General features: G+C 38.5%; 1 protein-coding gene across 10 annotated transcripts in view; it reads left to right on the plus strand.

The window, feature by feature from the left end:
- Positions 1-21,275, plus strand: part of DST (dystonin) — a 1,789,835-nt gene that overhangs the window by 1,130,591 nt on the left and 637,969 nt on the right. For 9 of the 10 annotated variants that reach the window (XM_069235771.1, XM_069235778.1, XM_069235775.1 and 6 more), the window contains 2 exons: positions 9,123-9,287; positions 21,015-21,103. In XM_069235771.1, the coding sequence (XP_069091872.1) occupies positions 9,123-9,287; positions 21,015-21,103 (254 nt within the window). Of the gene's footprint in view, positions 1-124; positions 2,056-9,122; positions 9,288-21,014; positions 21,104-21,275 lie in introns of those variants that run through there. The other variant, XM_069235780.1, reaches the window with a different exon arrangement.

Consider the following 21,275-nt stretch of genomic DNA (forward strand, 5'->3'; position numbering starts at 1 on the left):
CTGCCATAGGGTCTTGCTGAAACAAAGTGAACTCACAGCTTTCTGGTGTTGGGCAAGTGACTCTATAAACTGAATGAAAATAAACTACAGTGTATGCTGACTGTATCCTTATTCATGTTCACAGATGATGAATAGCAAGCAGTATGATGTGCATGTTGAAGTCACAACATTAAAGCAGGAAAAGGAAATTCTTCTTAACCATGAAGACAAGGATTTCAACATTTCTGAAGGCTTTAGAAGAGAAGATTTACCCAAAATGAGCGCTCTTTTCTCAGAGCATAAAAACTTCCAGGGTGCTGACAGAATCCAAAATGATTATCCTTCAGCTTACAATAAGCTCAAGTTTCAGGGCCTCAGGCAGCCTGTACCTGCCCAGCAGCTGGTCGAAGTAAAACTCCTGGATGTAAAGACTGTTGAACAACTCCTTCTTGGATTGAAGACCATTCAAGAGATCCAGAAATCTTTGGACAAGTTTTTAACTAGGCCAACAGCAGTTGCTGGTCTATACATAGAATCAAAAAAAGAAGTTGTATCTTTCCCCTTGGCAGCAAAGAGAAAAATGATTGATAGAAACCTAGCCTTTGAGTTTTTAGAAGCTCAAGCAGCAACTGGTTTTATCATTGATCCTATTACAGGCCAGAAATATTCAACTGAAGAGGCGATTGCTAAAGGAAGCATTGATCAAGAATTTAGGGAAAAGTTATTAGAAGCAGAAAAGGCTGTGGTGGGCTATGTGCATTCTGGCAAAAGGCTGTCTGTATTTCAAGCTATTGAAGCCAGACTTCTGGAGAGGCAAAAAGGGAAACGTATACTTGAAGCCCAGGTCGCAACAGGTGGAATCATTGACCCTGTTCGAAGTATTCGAATCCCTCCAGAGGTTGCAGTTCAGCAGGGATTACTTAACCACACCACTTTCAAATTTTTACTTGAACCAGCTAGTAACACTAAAGGCTTTCACCATCCACATACTAAGCAAACTATGTATTATAGTGAATTGCTAAAAGTGTGTTTACTAGATGTGAGCAGTCATTGCATCCTTCTGCCAATTGGAGATAGGAAAATTACAAGCATGTCAGCAGAAAAGGGGTATAAGATTTCTGTGGTTAACAGTAGAACGGGAGCAGAAATGACTAGATATGAGGCTTATGAGAGAGGTCTAATTGATAAAAACATGTACCTGGATCTTTCAGAACAGGAATGCAAGTGGGAAGAAACAACAACTTTTGATTCATTTGGGAAGTCATCACTTCTTTTAACTGACCTAAAAACTGGAAGGCAGTTCAATGTTGATGAGGCAATACAGCGAGGCTTAATTGATCGAACATCAGTCAATAAATTTAAGGAAGGTACTCTCACAGCAACTGAGCTTGCTGATATTATGGTGAGCCGATCAAATGTGAATAAAGATCCCTACAGCCCAATAGCAGGATTTTGGATATCGGACACAAATGAAAGAGTTTCAGTTTTCAAAGCTGTACGTAGAAACCTGGTGGACAGAATTACTGCATTAAGGTGTCTTGAGGCTCAGGCTAGTACAGGAGGAATAATCGATCCAGCTACTGGGAAAAAGTATTCAGTGTCTGAAGCTCTGCAAAGGGGTTTACTTGATGAAGCATGTGCAAAGCAAATTCAGCAGTGTGAACTAGTGTTCACAGGGGTCATCCATCCTGTGTCAAAAGCAGTTTTGCCAGCTGCTGAAGCCATGAGCATGAATATGCTCAGTAAAGAAATTGGAAATAGATGCCTTGAATATCAGTACTTGACCGGTGGCTTAGTAGATCCAAAGTCACACACCAGACTTTCAATGGAAGAGGCTATCAAGAAAGGAGTGGCTGATGCCAATACTGCCACAAAAATAAGAGATGAAAAATCGTATATTAAAAATATAACATGCCCAAAGACTAGAAGGAAGTTATCATACAAGGATGCCTTGGAAAAAGCAATCTTTGATTGTCATACTGGACTACGTTTGCTGGAATCAAACTTACCACCAAGAACTGGAATTTCTAGTCTGTACTTTGCATCTTAATAAAATATCTTGTCATGGGGTCTTTATACTTTCTTAAATGTTATATTGCATCTAGGAGTAGAGTACTCTGTGGGTTCAATATGTTGAACTTGTATTCAGTGCATCATAATCAAGTGCATTTAAATACCATCAATGGTGGGGTCCTGCCAAAGACCACATTTTTTCATTGAAACAACTGTTTACTGACTTCCACTATAACATGCTCAAGCAAATCAAATATTGTGACCTAGTGGGCATAAAGAGAATGCCTATTTGTAACTTCTGAGTGCAAGCTCAGCAGTCCATGGTGTGTTTGAAAGAGCAGACACACATTTTATGTACTAATCATTACATTTTAAATCTGCATGTACTTGTATAGAGCTTGCAAGTGGAGTTCTGAATTTTGATATTTCTAGAAGGTAAATGAAGTGAATGTGAGGCTGCAAACTTTTAATCAGAGCTTTAGAGCTTTTGCCCTAAAATGAGCTGCAGTAGACTTCATGATGACGTTAGAATCTTTCAGGTGTTAATGCACATTTGCAAAACTTGTGCGTACATTGCTAGGCCTTACTTAGCTTCCAAGCAATCAAACCTGCCTAGTTGAGGTTGTGTTCTTGTTTTTATCTGTCCACTGGTGTGCTAAAGCGGCAGTGGTTAGATCTATATGAAACAAAACAAGTTATAAAACAAACATGAGATACGTTTGTAATTGGTCTTGAGGTTGTATTTGATCCCTACTCTAAACCATTTATTTTTCTTGTTTAAATATCATTCTTTATAACAAGTAGGCCTGGGCATAATTTTAAATACACTGATGTAAGCAGAGTAATTTCGGTAATTCCACGTTGCTCTTTGATTTGAGAGTAATTTGGAGGGGTGCACAATCAGCACAGAAACAACACATTTAGCGAATGCAAGTAGTTGCTTGCTCTGTTCTTCATGGTGTTCTGAATTTAAAGTTGGGTGTTGCACCTAGATTTTAGTGCTAAAAACATTGAGTAAGTTGGTGGCAAATCCTACCCCAAGGGCACATTTAGTGAGCACAACCAACTGCTGACGTTGCTCTCCATGTTCTGTAGCATTTAGAGCTGTTTCTTAGCGCAAAATGTATCCTCTCGACCGTTTTGGACGCGAGGAGATATTTTAGTGCTAATAAGACACTACTAAATGCAGAATTACTCTTTTTCACGTAATTTCACATAAGCTTGCAGATGTTTTAGGTAATTCTGTGTTATTACGCTACATGAAATTACTTGAGTTATGCCACCCACAATTAATGAGGCCATTTCTTATATAATTTGCAAATTTTATCATGCTACAGTAATGAAGCTAAGCAGTTTACCACTCTTCCGGATGTTATAGCCTTCACTTCACTTCACTGTCACTTCACTGTCATTCCTCCTTTTATTCAGGCAAAAGTGATTCCTGAGACAAACCCCCATGCAATGAGTCTCCTCTATAGCCCTTTAGTCCTGGAAACATGCCCTTAGTACAGTTCAGCATTTCATTTCGATTCATGGACTTTGCGAAAACAGCCTTATATGTGAACAAACTTGTGTTTTGCCACAGTGCCCTCTTTATTCTTGATTAACTATTCCAACATTCACTAGTTAACCCATATTTGCTTGCAAAACATTTGATGTGAGTGTGCTTTATAGGACCAGTTTTCAGTTGTATTTCTTGGAAATCTCTTCCTTTGTTTCTGAGTTATTTTGTATTGTGCACCTTGTAGTCATATGGGAACATCAGATGAGGGGCTCACTTAAAGACCCCCAGTGGGGCAGCAGTCCTGTGTGCATTTAGAGCAACCATGAGTTGTCACACCCTCATTTACCACTGTAGAAATGAGGGCGAAAGAGTACAGGATGGCTAGCTGCTGTCCGTGCCCTTTTGTGAACGGGGCAGCATGCCAACTGTGCTGATCTAAACCGATTTAACCCTCATTCTAGAGAGGATACAGGAGCGCTGTGGCAGCTCTCAGCTGCTCTGTTGACCACTTCACAGACAGCACAGCGGGATAGATAATAGCTTTGCTGGACCTACTTCATCCAAATGTTTGTGTAATGGTCAAGAAATACCGGGACAGCACACACCTTTTACACTACCACTTTAGCAAATGCATTAAGGGAGGCAAACAGTTGTTAGCTGCCCTAGGTCCTATTAAATCAGTTTACCTTGCTCTTCCACCAAGCACGGCATGAAGTCAAATCCACCACCCTTCCATTGGAGAATATTGTGTATGGATGCTCGAAATAGCCCTAGCTCTTTTCAGTGTTGGGTGTTTTGGTGCGGAATCCCTGCACCATTGCACAAGACAGGAGAAGTTTGAAAGCTTTTCCTACCTGTGGCCAATGTGGGTAGTGTGGAAAATATACTGGGCTGTCTGCAAAATATACCTCCCTCCTGTGCATGGCAGCAGTTCTACGTGCAGTGGTGAAGCTGTGAGCTGTCCTGTGGCTTTATTTTGGTTTACATCCCTGCCCTTGTGCAAGGTGGAGTAGTGGGCAAATGCACATTTTCACACCCCTGGGCAAGGTGGGGTTATGTGTATAATAACTTGTACTCAATTAGTGGGTGTGAAGGGGCTGTTACAATCAGGAATGGCATAGGGGCATCTGTGAATTGCCCCAGGTTGTTTTGTTTTGTAACCCCTATGCCCTTGGGCAAGGTAGCTGTGAGCAATAGGAAAAACCTATTTGTCTGGAAAAGTACATTTCCTGACCCTTGGTCAAGGTGGGTGGGTTATTAGGAAACTGGGTTAAGGTGACCAAGACCTCTTTGGCCTTCTCAGGCCAGTTGTGTATTTGTAAGCCATATGGGTGTGTGTTAAGGTGGGATCTGGTGGGATTTCAATTAGTAGAGGTAAGGGATGGGGAAAAAAATGCATCTCTGCGCTCCGGCAAGGTGAGAGATGATGTTTAATGTGCTATCCTGTGCCCTTGGGCAAGGAGGGAGACTTATAGGTGCCATTGGCACTTTTACTCTTGACCAAGGTACCACTATACCGCCGGAACTTTAGTGGTAAAATAAAAAATATTACCTTCTTGTCCTTTGGGCAATGGAAATTGTATTCAGGTTTGAAAGGCAACTCTTCCAGACTGAAAAATCCAAGGGGGGAGTGGTCATACCATTCTAAACATTGAATTTCTTCTGTTAGTAAAATCGGATTTACTTGTCCACATCACACTGCCCCTTTTGGCTGTATTGTAAAGTTTTTAGTTATGCCTCAGGTTTTTAAAAGAAGAAGGTTTTGGAGATGCAATTGAGCTAATTATGGGAAAGGTTCCTAAAATAATTGTCTCTGTTTTGAGGACCCTTCTGCATGAGATCAGTTCCATGTCTGAGATTGTTTCAGTAGTGCCTGCAGGGTTATGTAAACCAATACACCATTAAAATGATCTTAACATGAAATGAACAGGGACTAGGCTCTGCTGGTTGAATGTACTACATAAAAAATAATGGCCATAGAAAAAAAGCTTGTGGGAGGAATGAACAGAATGTATTAAATAATGTATAATAGTTTCCGGAGAGTTCCATTCAAATTTTTTATATATCTTTCACATTGTTTTTCAATCTTTGTGTTTAGAACTTCATGTAAATATTGGGTGGCCTCCTGAAGTAATATGCCAATGCCACAATTGTAATTTACTGTTTTTAATTTAGAAAGTATGTAGTAAATTATACACAAGCAATGAATGCCTAGAAACCAATAAAGCTTATCTAAAGTGAAACACTTCCTTGGCAGGCCTGAGACTTTTTAAAAACATTTTTACTTACTTGTGCTCGGCCTTATCTTAAACTTTGTAAAACCCCAATTTGAACCAGTGGACTGGGCAACTCATGTTTATTCAGTAATACTTACATACACTTTTAGTACTTTACCTTATTATTACCCATTGTCCAGCATTTTTTATAATAGATACTTCCTTTTTTATTGTAGTTGTGTTTGTTCAGTTAGATTCATCTTTATTTATTTTACATATAAAAACATTTACTGCCATTTCATACATGTTGGTGCTCTTTTGTGATGGACTTTACCCTAGCCATGAATGATGGCTGTCAGGTATTCAGTGTCCATCCTTGTTATGGAGCATATCTTCTTAGGTATAGCTCCCATGTAACTGGCATTCAGATTTGGAGCAGGCAGAGATTATATAATCATTTGATGCTGTTCTGTCCTTTGGTGTTGTCCTACATTGCCTACTGTGTCTAACTTTATAGCAGACAAGATTGTTTGTACTTGCCTGCCAAGAAGTAGATACCGCATTCCCAACTCAGTCCAGACTCAGCCTATTCCAGTAGCATGAATAAACTAGAGGGGTGCCTCTTAGCCAGTGGTCGTTGCTGAATGAGGAGGGTCCAGTACTATACCTTGTTTCCCTTGTAAAACAGTGTGGCTGAGAATGGTAGGGGGCTGTAATTGGTGGTTGGATGGAATAGCTATGTATGTAGTGTTGATACGTGAATGCAATGAGGGTAGGTGATGGCAGGATTGTGGATAAGTAATTGAGGTGAAGCAGTTGAGAGGTTTAGTGACTTGTAAGTGGTTGAGCTGCTTGGATACCTTCAATATATTAGGCTTGTGTGTTTGGTTGGGTGTGACCTTGAATAGAGAGTGGGTAAGCACCTGCCATAAATAGTTTGCTAGCGGTCTGGTGAAACTACATGCCTTAATTTCTGTCTTAGGCAAGTTCTCCTGTGGAGAGTTGAATTCACAAAAAATCAGCCCTGAATTTTATTGATGACCATCACAAATTGTTCCTGGTTTTAAGCTGGACAACATGACTAAAAAGTTGCCTGCTTATTCCTATGAAAGAAAATGTACACCAGGAAACAAAAACTCCTCTTTTCTGTGCCATAGACAGATTCTTATTACTGCAATGCAGTAATGGACTTTATTTGAATGTATCAACATAGAATTTACTAAAATCAAATTAAAAACAACTGGGGTATTATGGTGGCAATCTGACTAAGTGCAGTAGTCCTCACTGTGCCCAATTCATCATATTCCTTGTTGCTAAACATGAAAGTAGCCACTATTTCCTCAAAACCTTAACTATTTCTACTGTCTCCCATATCACTCTTTCACAAGCATTGTAGTCAACACCCCTTACCTGGACAGTGATACAGTAGTGACACTCACAGCCTTCAATATGATAATTCCATTGTGAAATTCAGAATCATTCACATACTTATCTCCATTTTTGTAATTTGAAAAACCTTTAATATATACATATATTAATTGATAGTAAGCATGTATCACATTTCTGTGAACACTTATTTATCTTCTGTAAGTTTGTGCTACAATATATAAATATTTTAACTTATAATGCTGCTTTCTGTTGATCTATTGGACGAAAAGGCATCAACATTGGTGCAGTATTTCTAATGTTGATTCATTTGAATGCAGTCTTGTTTAATCTGCTGTTCTCTTAATTTTATTTGATGCCTTTTGTAGGCAACTGGCATTATATTCCCTGTACGTAGGTAGATAGGTAAGCTGATCCAGAAAGGAAAATTATTTTATTTAAGGCATTAGGTGGACACCTTTCAAAGATGTCTGACAACTAAGGCTGTATTATAGAAAGATGTGCATATTTTTCCCATTTTGTGCATCTCATAGCTAGCACTGTTGTGGAAGTACCTTCAATTAAGTAAATCAGGTATGGGCAAACTCGTTTCTGTTTCCATGATACAACTCAGGTCCAATGGAAGACCTTCACTGTGAGACAGAGCATGCATTGTATTAATAATAAGTTTGTCAAAATCAGAAATGCTGGTTCTCTACATTTAGTTTTTTGACACCTGCATACTTTATCTTACAGCTTTCCAGAGCTCTAAGATTTCTTACCCAATCATTGTGGGCTTACATTCATCTTTATGTCCAAGGCACTCTGTTAGAGGCATTGTGCAGCCAAATTAAGGGCCTGATTACCACTGCAGTTGCTATAGGACCTCCGTACCTGTGGTGGCAGTCAAACCACTGCATCCTTGGCGGTCTGACCTCCAGATTTGGAAGCTGGCTGTCGGACCACCACTCGGACCACCACAAGACCGCCACAACCGCCAATATCAGAAATCCTGCAGTTACAGTAGTGCGGAAAGGCACGGTCAAGCACGGCAGTGCTGATGTCATCACTACTGTGCTGATCCCAACTTGCCTTTCTGCTGGCCTTTGCCAGCTGGTGCAAAGGCAAAGACGGGTCCACAAGGGGCCCCTAGACTACCCATTCCCATATCATGAGCAGTGCCGAGGTCCCCCCATGAGCACATGAGCATTGGCCTCGGCTCTCCCTTAGAGCTGAAGCTAATGCCCCCGCCCTGCATCCGCCATCCAGCACAGCAATAACATCCTAATACGGCGGTTGTGATTCTGCCAACTTGGCGACGTCCTCCCAACAGCTTTGTTGGCTGTCTGACGGTCGGATCACCAGGGTCCTAATTAGGGCCTAAATGCAGGCTCGCGGCTATGCACTGCACCTCTGTCTGTTTATGTGTGTGTGTGTGCTCCCACACCTGTAAACTTATGTATGTGATATTATCCCAGTTGCTTTTTCACTGAGCTTTGGACAAGTCTCTTCAAGCCCAAGCCAGTTCTCACAGCTTTCTCTTTGCTCTGTTCAAAGTTCTCCAAGGTTTAACAGATGTTTTCTGTATTTAATTTAAGTGAAAAAAGTGTACCTATATGTGCAAGTTCCACATTATGTCAATCATGATCTTAAAGTGCAATGCTAATGCAAAGGCAATACCTCCACTAATTGTTATTCTTTTGTGAATAAAGTTATGGTTCACATTTACTGGCTTCTAGTGCAGAGATTTGTTACCTTTGTATGTGATCTGGTGTCCTGTGGCATTTCTTTTAATTTGTTTTCCACTCTGATTCAAATGTCTTAGATGACTGTGGTTTACATCCTGTTGGACAACATATTTTTCTACATAAGAGTGCTATTAGTTCTATTGATTAATAGAAAAGTTAGCATGCAAGTTCTTTCTCTCCATTTGAAAGTTTGGTGTCAGTACATTTTTTGTCACTGTAAACATGTTAATATTTTGCTGACGATTGAAAATATTACTACTTTTATTGAATTGAATTTTCTCACAAATGCATTGCCAGAAATCAGTTGCAGATGAAAAAAAAGAACATATTGGGAAAACAAAGGAGTTACTGAATTGGGTGTCAAATGTCAGCAATGTCCAGAAGATGCAAGGAGTAGGAAATGCCCCCAAGACGCAAGGCATGGGAGAACATGATGGAAGGGCAACCATGCCTTTGCACCAGGTATTAAGAGTTGTTTCTTAAATGGACATGTTGCTGATTTAAGGATACCTCTACAAAACATTAAGGGTTCAAATTAACTTTGATTCATATTCCAGTTCATCAGACGCCATCGTTGGAGTCCATGTCCACCTTCTTCGTCCTTTTATGTAATAGCACTTCCACTACACAGTCTTTAAATCTGCATTACATTAACTAGAGATGCTTAAGTTAGTCATAGAAAAACGCATATTATTACAATATGTTTGCATACACTAGATGCTGTTACATTTGTGAAAAAATTAAATATTTCCATTTTCATTTATTTTTGATTGAATATTTGAAGCAGAATTTCTGTATTAAAATTAAATCAAATGGTACATATGTGGTATCAGGTAGATGCTAATAACACTAATTATTCGTAAGAAGATGGTGAGCGAGAAATTCCGATGATCATTATACATTTAAATCTACAACACATTAGAGGCTTAACCAGTGTTCTTGAGGTTGACAATGGAGCCACAGTGAACACAAATTATTTCAGATTGAATCAGGTGGTGCTTGGTTTGGAGGGCCGTTTTGAAGATGCTGAGGACGACATCCAATTTTGAGTGAAAGAGAGATAATCCAATGGAGGGATACCACGAGGAAAATTACTCAATAAGAGCAATAGTGCACTCCAAGCAGCCCTATGAAAACCTACTTGAGCTGTGGCTCTCCATCATTACTTTTCAAAACAGCTTTTGCCCTTCTAATCCAATAAAATTGTACAAGATAAATGATTATCTTCATGCTTTTCATTGTTTTTGGATTATTTCTAATGGAATATAATTGGCATTATATACCTTTTTCACCATATCATTCAACGTATTTGAAAAATAGATGTTTGTGTATTGGCTTAAAGAGGGGGATTGGTCACTTTTGTAACCAGAAATTGCTTTGCACCACCTTATACGTAAACACTGTGATAGTTAAGGGATGTCAGGCTTTTTGATCAATGATCTATTGACATATAAAAAGCAAAGAGAGATAGCTTCGACCAGTAAGATTGCTTTTTGATAGTCTCGTACATGCATTTCGTAATCTGTATGTGTGATCTCTAATAAACCAGCGATAATATTCTAAATGTTTTCATACTAAACTAAGCATTCCTCCCAAATGTAATTAAATACAAATTGCCAATGGTAAACATTATAACAGTTTTATGTCACAAGCCACCTTGTCTCCATGAACCATAGAGAATTGTGTTTGTTCTGCCTGCTACCGGACATATCTTACCTATTTAAGGCCTGCAGCTCACTGACTCTTATAACAGCCTAAGCATTAGATAATTAAAAATGTAACTTCTTCTAGCTCAGCTATATGTACAAAGAGCACAGTCTTGTTTAGATATCAAGTGACTATGGCAATAACATGACTGTGACAAAATAACATGACCTGACACAAGAATAACCACCATAAACATAATTTAAAGCACAATGCAAGAGCAGGTTTTAGTGAAAAGGCTTCCTCTTGTCCAATTGCTTAAAAGAAGTTATGATGTTTATTAAGAGAGATGTATTTTAGACAATCACTTATTTTCAATTTGTGATCCTCTCACTTAAACCTGCATTTCTTTGTTTATGAGGAGCCATACAGAGTGGCTTGTTTTATTTATCACATTGTGTGGAATCATCAACAGTATCATTAGTATGCAAAAATATGACATTATGGCTTAAAAAGATATGAAAAGGAATTTACTGTTTCCGCACAAGTAAAAAATGCTTATAGTGCTTTTTCAGATTAAAATCCTACAATAGAAAGTTAATTGCAAAGATCCAGAACAACTTTATCATCATGGACGTAGTCATACATGGGCACGTTATTTGCAATACTTAAAGCAAATGTCTCTTTGACAGCAGTATTATTAATGCAAAATAAATTGCTGATTACTTGAAAAGCACTTATGCAGCTGTCATATTACCTAAAATAAAACAGATCAATGTGACAAGTCAGTGGTTACTGCCTATGCAACTAGTCTCTTATGTGCATTATCTTTAAAAAATATATGTTTGCCTCACCATAGTGTTGGCCCCAAATGTTTGCCAAACAATTACAGATAATTTCAACCTAATACAAATAACTGATTTTTTAGCTTCTCGAAATAAAGAAGTTCTATAAAAGAAAAATATTAATTAAATTACTATTTTGTGTTTACAGTCACGATGTACTTTAAAAACTAAACAGAAGATACTGCTGATGGTCATTTTCCTAAGAGAAATGTTCAGGTTATTTTGTTAGTTGAACCTTGTTTTTCCTGTTTAATGAATGAACATGGCCAAATAAGACAGTACATTTTCAAGTCCGTGTTTCAAGGTATACTTAAATTTATTTATACCAGTTTTGCACACAGATAGGTCTGCAACAATCTACACCACAGTCCTCAATCAAAAATCCTGACAAAATCTTGGAAAAAAGACAAAAGAAAGAATGTAATCTCTAGATGATTTTCTCTGTTTTCTAGTTATCTGAAATATCATCTCAAAAGATAGGGTGTTGACTCTTTCTGCTTTGTTGTTGGGCATACTACCATTGTCACCACTCGCCCATGGCCTGTATCTTTTCCATTGTCATGGTGTGGTTGAAAGCATTTTGCATTGACTGTTCCATTCATCTAGAGATACATGCATATTAAAATGCAGAACCAGGTCCTGGTGGTGTATTGTTAATCTGAAATACTATGATTACCCTGAAAACTACTAGTATGGTGAGTAGTGATTTCAGGTTTTGTAGAACTTACAAGAAAATATATTTTCTCAGTAGTAGTTACTAACCATGGCAGATGTGTTAGTACCTGTTACTGACACTCAAGTCTGTGATTCAGAGAAATATTTAAATAGATGGGCAGTGCTTTAATTTGAACAAAGAATTACTTTCAAGCGAGATGGGCGCCGAACAACAAATAGCAAGTGCAAACACTGATCACTATAACATGCTACGAACACTTTTATCACATCGCTATTCTCATGCGTGTATTTGCAAAGTAGGTGGTATACCCGAAATGCACCCAAATTATCTTAAATGACATAGTCCTGTCCAAATCCAATAGAGTCGCACTTATGACTGGAAGTATATTCCAGTTTATAAACATAGAGATAATCAACTCTAGTTGCAGCATGTGAGGTGGGTTTTACAGGGCAAGCATTGCGAGTTGATACTGGTGCTGTTTCAAAGATCCTCAATTTCGGAGGTTGGTAGTTTCTGTTTCTACCTCGAAAATATCAGTGAGGCCATCCTTAAGTTTTTAGTAAAATACAGCACACTTAAGCATTTTATGGAATGCTTTCTCTATTCCAGTTGAAAATTGATGGTAACCTATTGAAAGTCTGAAAGATGAGCCCCAGCAAATGTTTAACTTTGAGCACTTTAGTCATGGGATCTATATACAGTGGGTGCTGTAAGAAGAAAGTTAAGAGTTTAAAAAAGTCCTTTAATCGGAGTGTCACAAGAAATGAAATCAAAGGAATAGGGACCATGATGTGCAGTGTCTGGTTCATGAGAAAAATATCCTTTCTGCTGCTGCCTTTTTGGTTTACAAATTAACAGTATGCATTCCGCTCTCATGTCCCATAGGAAATTTATGTCATCATGAATTGGCCAAGGTAGCATTTTTAAAATCGATGACTGAATTTTCTCAGTATTCTATGTTTAATTATTTACCATTCCTCAGTTATTCTGCTTATCCAGAATTACACAGAATTCCTTCATTCCACAATGCCATAGATATCCAGAATTAACGTGAAAGATGGGTATAACTTTTATGTTGCTGGACAAACGTGGGGCACACGGTGAGTCCTCTTTCCAAGAAAAAATTGAAAAGAGTTTGACAAATGGTGCATTTGAAAGCAAATTAATTTAGTGAGAAAGCAAGGTTTATAAGCAGTGGGAGTGTATAGTCTTGAAATACTAAATTCATTAAAAACTGCCCAATCTTACTGCATTAATACATGCAAGTTACTGTAATGAGCAAATTGTACAGCGTGACTACTTCAGGCCATTTAAAGTGTGTGCTTGCCCAGTGTCTTGCACTCCATGCAGCATCAACTTTGGAAGAAAATACTCTAACCAGGCATCAGGAAGCACCCACAGCTGCAGACTGAAATCAATCATACAGAAATATGTGCAGACAGATCTTTAAGTGGGATGAAAAAAGGGGGGTCTCTCTAAAAAGGAGCATGTAAAATACATTTCTTTGATTCCCATAGTGTGCCACCCAGTCTGAAATTTGGTTTCTTTCTGAGATTTTATTGCATCCAGAAATATTACACACCAACTGACATACACCTAAAACCTGTCTGTACTATTGGCCTTGTCAATGATTGTTAGCTGTTTAAGATGAATGAGTAACAAAAATAGTTATAAATAATCAACAATGGAATTGTTTCAATTCTGAATTGCAAGTCTGTGTATTAAATATTATTGAGGCCTATGAAAGGAGTATGGCCTTCAGATATGCGTGCTTTACGGTAGATATGTATGCCCTTTTCCTCTTCACATCTCATCCATCTCCACATTTTCAACCTCCTCTCTTTCCTTTTCAGCACCCTCTTTTCCATCTCCCCTGAATGTTTTTCATCGCATCTTCCTCATTTTGCCACCCCAAACGTACACGGCACTCATTCACATTTATGCACTTTATTTCATTTCGGTTTTGCTTTCTAAATATTTTGACCTCGGCGAACTAATTCACACACATTTACACTGAATTTAATTTGCAACTGCAATACATGACCATTGTTCTGTGTGCTCTGAAGAGAGACCAACCTACCGTCAGGCACTTTGCTTTGCCTTTAGCCTCATCACCACTATTCTCAATTAAAGCCCCTCAAAAATACCTGGCACAAGTCAAAGTATGCACTATGCATGAGTAACACAATGCGCAGAAACACAGCATGATGAAATGGCTAACTCTCTTGGGGAATGCAACATTAAGTAAAACATTTGAAATAAGAGAAACTAAATGGCTGACACACATTAAACACATCTTAATATTCATTGTTCACATCTCAATCCATGTTTGTGTCACTAATGTTAAGGGCATGAAGATAGGGCCAGTTTTAACGCCACACAGCAGATAACTGCCTTTACTGTACGGACACTTTTCTCCCATTGCGCTTGACTCGGATATCTGAATCCGTTTTGCAAGAGAGTAAGAACCCTCCTCAACATTTGGAACATTTTCAAAAGGAATAAGTATATCAGCTCCACTTCTAAAGGAGCCAGCAATCTGCACCCATGGCCTGGGGTGTCATATGTGGGTGGTTAGCCTGACAAGGCGTCTCAGTACAAAAATAAATAGCACAAGATTAGCTTTATAACACTTATGGTTACGGAAGACAAGGCACTGAATCAAACATGCTTGCATCCACTCCTGTACCGTGACAAATAGGGAAAGGCTGGGATCTATGCCTGTTAATGACAGATGGCTGCCCCCATGCACAGATGAAGACTCTGACTCCCAAAATCATGACAATAAAAGCGTCACTGGCCTCTGGTGGACACTGCCATAGACCACAGTGGAAATGTAGGGCTTTAGAACAGTCAGCCCTGCCTTTCTCTAAACAAATCAATCTATTTAATATTTTTATGTGAATGTGTAGGAATTTCAGAGGGGCGCAGCCTCACAGCCCTGACAGAGAAACCACCCCTGTTTTGACTTCCATATTATGCAGAATTTCCAGAATGCAGACACCAGACTACTTATAGGTCCTATCAGCTGGAATCACATATGTTACACACTTCCTGACCATCTGTGGTTGCCTACCAATTACCAGGGACATTTTGCCAACTTGTCAAAGCAATATCTATACAAAGAAACATCAGACTATAGCAAGACAATGGCCCACCAGCCAAGGTGCTGAACTAGAGCCACTGGCCTAGTACTACTACACACTCAAACCTACACTGTCTGGAGAACTGAAAAACACATAAATGTGTTTCCTTTAAGGAGGCACCCTAACCCTTTTTTTTATTTTATTTTTTTACTTTTTGAGCTACCATCTTAGAATCCCCAAAAACCCCTCATGTTCCTCCCCAAATTACTGAAATATCTTTATGCTATTCAATCACAGAGCCGCCACTCTAATTGTGCATATAGTGCTACATTAAAACAATAAAAACATGAAGCTGGTGACACAACAATTTAGCAATGCCTTATTTTGGATTTATACATTGTTTGAAGTTATTCCTTGGACTGCCAACTTCCAATTACCGGTACTTTAGTCACGCCCTTTACATTGACTTCCTAATGGTTTTTGTGCCATAACAGAGCTAAAACTGAAATAGTATCTGCCCAATCTGGCATCTTTAGAAGTAATGACCACAGTCTCTCTAGTGGGAGTAATTTGCATGAGCTAGACAGTAATCAGTAGATGTAATGGTGGTTAAAGTGATTACAATAACACATGTATATATACACTACAATCCAGATTTCCTCTTGCTAAGTGAGGACTAATTGGTATTTAAATGTGTCTGCCGTGTTGTGTCTCATATTAACACAGACCCAGTTATGGGGCAACAGAATAAAAGAAATTATTACAGGCCAGATGTACTGAAATGCAGTTTTGCATTTCCTAAATAGCGACTTCATAGAAATCGCAATTTAGGAAATGCTAAATGGTATGTACAGAGATACTGATTTCCTAATAGTGATTCCTACAGAGTAGGAAACGCTATTAGGAATTTGCAAATAAGGAATCCCATTGCATTTGTGTCAATGGGCTGTTTTTTCATTTCACAAATTTGGGGAATGCAAAACCAAGGATGCTAGTGGGCAAAAGTCCCCCTCCCCTCCTTTGTGCACCCCACAAATAGTAGTGCACATGTAGAGCACACATGTACCAAAGTGGCATGTGTGTGTTCTATTGCAATTTAAAAAAAAAAAAAAAAATCTTAATTCCACATGGTTAACATCGACTTCCAGTCAATGGTAATTGCGTTTCCTGAATGCCCAAATCACATTTAGGAAATGCTTTGTACATTAGAATAGGAATCACAAATTTGTACTCCCTATTTGCTATTTCCTATTGTGGGTATCGCAAATTGCAATTTCCTAAAGGCCTTTGTACATCAGAAAAGGCCATTTTGCATTTCTTAATGGCCCGAAATACGATTCAGACCATTAAGAAATGCAAAAGGGCTTTGTACATCTGGGTTGTTCGATATAACATGGTATGGGCATTACTGCAGATAGTTGATATCACGTTTTAGAGGCATCTATATGTTACGTCTTACTTTAAGAAATAGATGTGCTCCAACTTGTTGAAAAATATTTCCTAATTAAAGTTTATGTAGAGAATTACCTTGTACATTTACCATCAACTTCAATATTGAAAGAATACAGTGGTAAAAAATACTGCATTCTACAAAATGGAAGATCACAAACCTTTTCCTTTTGGAAAAGCAGTGAGGCAAAGGTGGTAAACTGGTTCACTTTGTCAATCTACTGAATGTAATGCTTATATAGACCAATAAAATCACCACCATTTGAAAGTACAATAGACTCTTTTGTTTTCATTATCTAGTATGAGAATCAAAAACTCATGTGATAACTTTCTGCTCAACTGGACCCAGCTTTAATGTTGCATTTCACAAGGAGTCATAACACCTGACATGCTCAAGTGTATTCAAGGGGTCATTTAAAGCATATTTCATTGTGTAGAGATCTCTGGAAGAGCGCAAGTGATTTTGGTGAAAGGCAGTATGTTTCCAATACATTTCAAGAGCAGTGGTGTTTTTGTAGAGTCATTTGAGGTAAACATTGCAAACCTCATACAATTCTATGCCACACCTATGCCTCCCTTTATAGTTGTTCAGTCCTTAAACTTTCAAAAGGTGTTTTTGTGGAAGGAACTGATATTTCTATTACAGTTCGAAAATTTCCCTGATCTTATTCCAGTCTTTTTACTGGGAACACCGTTTCCCTGTAAAAAAATATGCATTTTCTGCTCCAATGAAATTATGCTTTTGGATACTTTAGTAGACAACTTTAGTAGACTGCTTTGGTAGACCTTAAAATAAAGTACATTTGAATAGGTTTGTAATTCTGGACTTTATCATTAACATACAGAATTGAATGATACCTTATGGCTTGGATCAACTCAATTGACTATTAAAACACATCTTGAGCTGAGGCTTCATGAAGATATCAGCTCATTTTATTTTTTTTAATTATTTAATAAAGAAACAAGTACATTTGTATCCGTTTCACATCTAATCAAGGGGCTTATTGGCCTGCAGAGCTTAGCTTCTGCCAATATTATAAAGTTAGTTACAGATTCAGTTTTTCGCTTAATAAAATTTTTCAACAGTTGGTGATGGAGAACTCTGTATGATATTGCATGAAGCAGCTACCCACAACTAACGCTGGGGATGAGGACAACTACAGGAAACGTACTGGAGACAGCTGTAATAATGCTAGTTGTTAAACATCCTCAGAATTTCCCCTTTATACTCTCCATAGAAAAATAAACACAATTGGTTTCACAGTCCTATCCATCTGAGTAATGTTATCAAATGTCTTGAAAGTCTCTGACCGCAACCTTCTATCTAAATGCATGTTACCTGTGTTTGTGTGTAGCACTTAACCATGCTGAATGGCACAAACAAACCTTCCCTCCATTTTTGAATTTCAGGAACATGTCTTTAATCTTTTGAAATTATTTGTAATGCTGCTTGGTTACTCTACTCAGTTGAACAAGAGTGAGCACTTTGCATGCACCATACTTTGGTCCCTTATGAACAGTAAATATGTATAACACTTGCTCTAATTATCTGCGGATTTCCATTTCTATGGTATCAGCACTTTCTCCCTCACTTCTCACCCCAGACACTGTTACGGGTAATCTGTACTATAAGTGGTGCACAGCTTTCTCACGAGCGCATCCCAAACTGCCAAAAGTCAGCACATAAATCGGTGCTTGCAAGAAGGAGTGTGTCACCTACAAGGCATATATGTAAGGCTCTTGCCACTTCATCTACATCCTTGAGATTCAAGATGTAGGACCAAAGGACACTGCCAGCCTCTGTGACTTCTATTTGACTTGAATTCGGGGGCAAAATACTCGAGCTGTAGATCTCCTTACTTTCGCTCCTGCTTCAGAGAGGATTCACGCATTAGCTGGAAGCATCTTAAGGCCACTACATGTATCCCATGTAGGTCGAGGAAATTCTTCTCCATAAGGAGCGTTCTCCATCATCTCAAGAGAGAACAGCATGTGTTGTTGGGTGATGCAGCTTCCCACTCTCACATATGATAATGCACACCCAGTTGTAAGCTGAAAGTGTGCCCCAAAAATGAAGGAATACTAGAAGTCGGATAGAGTACATCTTCTTACAGACTTGGGTACCTCTGTCCACTAACTCATTTTTCGGTCTCTCCAACTAAAAAGTGTCATAACGGTCTAGGAAAGCATAACCATCATTAATAGTTCAGAAGGTATGTGCATCTTCTGAACTGTACAGCACGTGTCCGTGGAGTGCTGAGATCGTATTTGCAGTGCTGGCTATGCCTCAGGTTTAGAGTTCTCTGGTAATGTAACAAACAAGGGAATGTGGGAATGTATAAATATCGCTTTGAATCAAAAAATCTTGAGCAGATGCAACATTCCCTCTATACAGTGTTCTTTCTTCTGATGTGCTCTATAAACATCACCGCCAATTGAACAATTAGCATCTGATTTAACACAGGGGTAAGGATGGACTTAGCTAATTATTCATTTCAAACAAACCCTTTTTAACAAAATTAGGATAATCAAAGACTGAGAAAAAATGCATAACATTCTAACCTTTACCATGCAGCTCTCTGTGCTAGAATATGATTGTAATTTATGAACTGCACAGTAACAAAAGGATCTCTGATGAAAGCAGTATCCCACTGAGCATTGTACAGAAAATACTGTTCTATGATCTGCATTGTAGAAGTTCTTTGCAGTAGGCATATTAACTCTCTGTACTACCTTAGATGAGTCAAAACTGCCACTAGACAAAACTCTGATCTCTCACCAGCCGGTACATCAGTCACCAGAGCTATCTTGACACTTTTATAGTATACGTGGAACTGCAATGCTTTTAAAACTGCTGCATTGCTACAAAACAGCCCCCAGTAACAAAAGCGATCTCCTACCCTTCCAGTCTCCTGGGGAAATGCCTGATGCTCGGTATGGCCAGTCCGGTCTTGGAAGATCCCCAATAAAGATCGCTTCTTCGTGGTGCACTGCAAGTTAGTCATTTACTATACTTTAAAACTAATACATTTGAATATATAATGAAAGGTGTGTTATAGAATGCACTGTGTTTGCCCTTTTGTCCCAAATTTTCTTGGGGGAGAGAACCCCCCCAAGCCCTATTGTAGTGGTCAGGCTTACATGCTATACACTCTGACAAAATTTGTCAGGGTTGCTTTGGGTTCCCAGTCCAGCCCTCACCACCTGTACATACTTTGAAGGTATTCATGTATTGTCAGAGTGCATAAATGTGGAACTATATAGAGGAGAACTTTGCTTACCTTTAGAAACTTACCTTCATGATATTTTTGTCCTCGATATTCTTGACACAATATTTTGCCCCACAATATTTCTTGTTTCCGATATTCTGCCTAAACCCAATTAATGTACCATTCTGGAAAGCTTGTATGAATTTTTTTTTCCTGCCTTGGGGAAATCTTCCTCCTCTTGAAAGTGCTGGTCCCACCTTCAAATATAAATTACTTGGTTGTTGATCCATGGTTATCAAAGTCTTCATCAAATAAAATATGTTATAAGCTCACCGTTGATTTAAAATAGCGCACTTACTAAGCTCCCTATGCCTCCTATTTAATCACATTGATTCCTGTGACTAGAGTTCCTTTAATCACAGTTGATCACAGTTGTTCAGAGTTTGACATTACCAAGTCACTGTTGACCAAACCACCAGCACAGTGTTGCAATGTTAAGCATACTTTACCCTTCAGTAGGACTTTAACATCAGACTTCCTAATCCTGTCAGAGGATCATCAGCAAGAAAAAGGCTCAGTGTGATGCTAATGGCAGACTGCAGTATTGCTGCTTTTATCACTGTGCACATCATCAAAAAGCAAATCCGTACATCTTCATAATGATATGTGTTATTTGATATTTAGTAACACAGTTTGTAACTTGTACCAAACAGAACATAATCATCTCAGGAAGGATGCATAACGGAACCACACATGCCATTACCAAGCATGCTATTACCATGCATTGTCTTTACCATGCAAGTCTTTACCACTCATATGGTAATGCGTGGTAATGACTGTGTGGTAAATGTTGTTTCCAACTCAGGACATGAGCACCCACCATGTGCTTACAGTAACCGTCACTAACACCACTGGCTGAACTGCAGGAGAAAATCCAAGAGAAGCTCTGCTGGGCTGAGACCAACAGACCATCCATATAAACAATGACATGTTAATACATATAATAAATAAAAGTAGCCTGCAACATTAATGATGCATTTGAGTGTTTATAAATGTATCCTTTCAGTGTGTTAAAATATATTTGTTGTTAGTCATAACCAGGGCCACTGGAATTATGCGGCAAGAGAGGAAATTATGCAACAGGGTTCACTAAATTATGCGGAATGTGATGGAAAAGAGAAAGGGAATGTGTGACTGTGTGTAGAAAAAGGCAATGTTTCTGTTTCTGTTGTGAGCCTGTAAGATATTGATGTGCATTGTTTTATGTTTTAATTTTTTAGATGTCCAATGAAGAAATGGAAGTCAAACAAGAACAGATATTAGATGCTTTACAGTCCGCACAGATGTTCTTGGCAAAACATGGTGATAAGTAAGTAAATACCTTTGTCATACCTACTACACTGAATAGAACTTGTGATTTTCAAATAAGTTTAGAATCACTGAGTTTAAAACGATTAGATGAATGTTCTAGGCTACGATTCTGACTTTTGTGTCTACACATATGATCAATCTGTTTCACAGTTTTTGTCATAAATAAATAA

Source organism: Pleurodeles waltl, chromosome 5 (assembly GCF_031143425.1).
Source record: "Pleurodeles waltl isolate 20211129_DDA chromosome 5, aPleWal1.hap1.20221129, whole genome shotgun sequence".
Taxonomy (NCBI): Eukaryota; Metazoa; Chordata; class Amphibia; order Caudata; family Salamandridae; genus Pleurodeles; species Pleurodeles waltl.